This window comes from Austrofundulus limnaeus, unplaced genomic scaffold (genome assembly GCF_001266775.1).
Source record: "Austrofundulus limnaeus strain Quisiro unplaced genomic scaffold, Austrofundulus_limnaeus-1.0 Scaffold358, whole genome shotgun sequence".
NCBI classification, from domain to species: domain Eukaryota; kingdom Metazoa; phylum Chordata; class Actinopteri; order Cyprinodontiformes; family Rivulidae; genus Austrofundulus; species Austrofundulus limnaeus.
Genome location: NW_013952760.1, coordinates 306,457 through 308,342, shown reverse-complemented (window position 1 = coordinate 308,342; position 1,886 = coordinate 306,457). Strand labels below are relative to the sequence as shown.

The following is a 1,886-nucleotide window of genomic DNA, read 5'->3' as shown; positions in this document are numbered from 1 at the left end:
TAGAGGTCAGAGGTTAGAGGTCAGAGGTTAGAGGTCAGAGGTTAGAGGTCAGAGGTTAGAGGTCAGAGGTCAGATGTTAGAGGTCAGAGGACAAAGGTCAGCTGTCAGAGGTCAGAGGTCAGCTGTCAGAGGTCAGAGGTCATGGCAGTGACCTCCATGATGAAGACTCAGCTCACCTTCCTCACTGTGGCCACGCAGATGGCCGACAGGTTCAGAGGGTCGATGGCCTCCAGCTTCATCCCGTCCTCAAACCAGGGTCCGCTCTGATCCACCTCCTTCACCTGCAGCAAACAGGAAGTGACATCATCTCACCAGGCGGTCACCTTCACATGGTGAAAAGGCGGAGCTGTGCTAACGAGGTCGTTAGTTAACGAGGACTTRAACAGGAAGTGTTTTTTGTAAACCGAGAATAATCCTATGAGAATAAAAGATTGAGAGGCAACGATCAGGTCAGAGCGGCTCAGGTGAGGCTCACCTTGACAAACAGCTGTCCAGGTGCYTCCGTCTGTCCGTCCAGCTTCTTCGTCACATCTGTAAACACACACACACACACCTTCAGCTTCAGTCCCCGCCCCCCTCCAGACCCCCACGTGAGCCTCTGACCCACCGGATCGTTTGAAGCGGTGCCCGATGGAGCGGGACCAGCCCACACTGTGGATCAGCGGGCTGTACATGTGACACCAGAAGTCGTCGGACCCGTCCTCGCACTCCTCGTACACGAGCCGCAGCCGGCCGCCGATCACCTGCGACGAGACCGCCGTCAGGGGGGCCAGAACCAAACCGGAACCACGTGGGTCCCAGCGACACTCACCTGCTCGACCAGAGCCACCCGAGTCCGACACAGGTGGGTCTTATCCACCACCTCCACCCTCATCTGCTTCTTGAAGGGGAACTGCATGCTCTCCTGCACCTGAGGTTGATGTGTTCCAGTTATTCTGCAGCTAAAAGCTTCATGAAACGAGCTGAACCTCAGCTAAAACTTGATCCAGAACAGGTTTGTCACCTTGGATGAAAAATCCGGAGGAAGAGTTTTGGACCCCGTCAGTCTCTTGATGAGGAAAGTCTTCCAGTTGGTGAACCTGTGCAGGATACCTGAGGACAGACGGCCAATCACAAGACTTCTTTTCTCTAGTTGGTTTGAAAAGCTTGCTGAAGGTTTGGACTATTGATGATGGGCGGAGCCTAACTGGATCAGTGAAGCTGACCAATCAGTACCACAGGAATCTGCCTCCATGGTTCAGTTTCATATGAACACGAGTTTCAGAACCAGAGCAGCTTCACTTCAAAAACATTAATAACTCTGAGTACAGGAGGAGCAGCTCAGGCAGACTGCAGACAGGAAGTGGGTCTTACTCTGAGGGGGGACCAGAGGTTTCCCTCCAGCTGCACACCAGCCCACTGGGTGGATGTCAGGAACACACAGATTCAGCCAGAAGTCTCTGGTGGCGTCTCCGTCGAAGCCTTCATACCTCAGTAAGGCCTTAAATCCTGCAGAGACACACGTCACACACTGGTCCAGCTGCAGGACTGCAGGAGCTGGACCAGCACAGACAACTAATCTTCATCATCAGCATGAACTTTAACATGTTTACTGTGATGTGATACTGTGTGYGGRTCATCAGAAGTGTAAGGATTAAAACAGCTGCTGRTGTTTTGGAGATATTGAAAATGGAACATAACAAAAATAATTTCACTCTCACCTGAATAATGTTTTCATTAAACAGTATATAACCCATTTAAAACCATAATGAATCAGACTAAAAACTCTTGGAAACCATAAATCCACCTGTGGACATCACCTGAGCAAAGATTCACGCTGCTAAAATGAACTGGAGCAAAGTTACAGAGGTTTTAGTAAAGAAATAATTTAGTGTTTAGTCATTCTG

At 50.3% G+C, this 1,886-nt stretch overlaps 1 protein-coding gene across 1 annotated transcript in view; it reads right to left on the bottom strand.

The window, feature by feature from the left end:
• Positions 1-1,886, bottom strand: part of LOC106528081 (MBT domain-containing protein 1) — a gene marked incomplete in the record, with an annotated part of 16,345 nt that overhangs the window by 5,435 nt on the left and 9,024 nt on the right. The window contains 6 exon segments of the mRNA XM_014023153.1: positions 177-281; positions 476-531; positions 608-743; positions 812-910; positions 1,004-1,092; positions 1,354-1,488. Of these exon segments, the coding sequence (XP_013878607.1) occupies positions 177-281; positions 476-531; positions 608-743; positions 812-910; positions 1,004-1,092; positions 1,354-1,488 (620 nt within the window).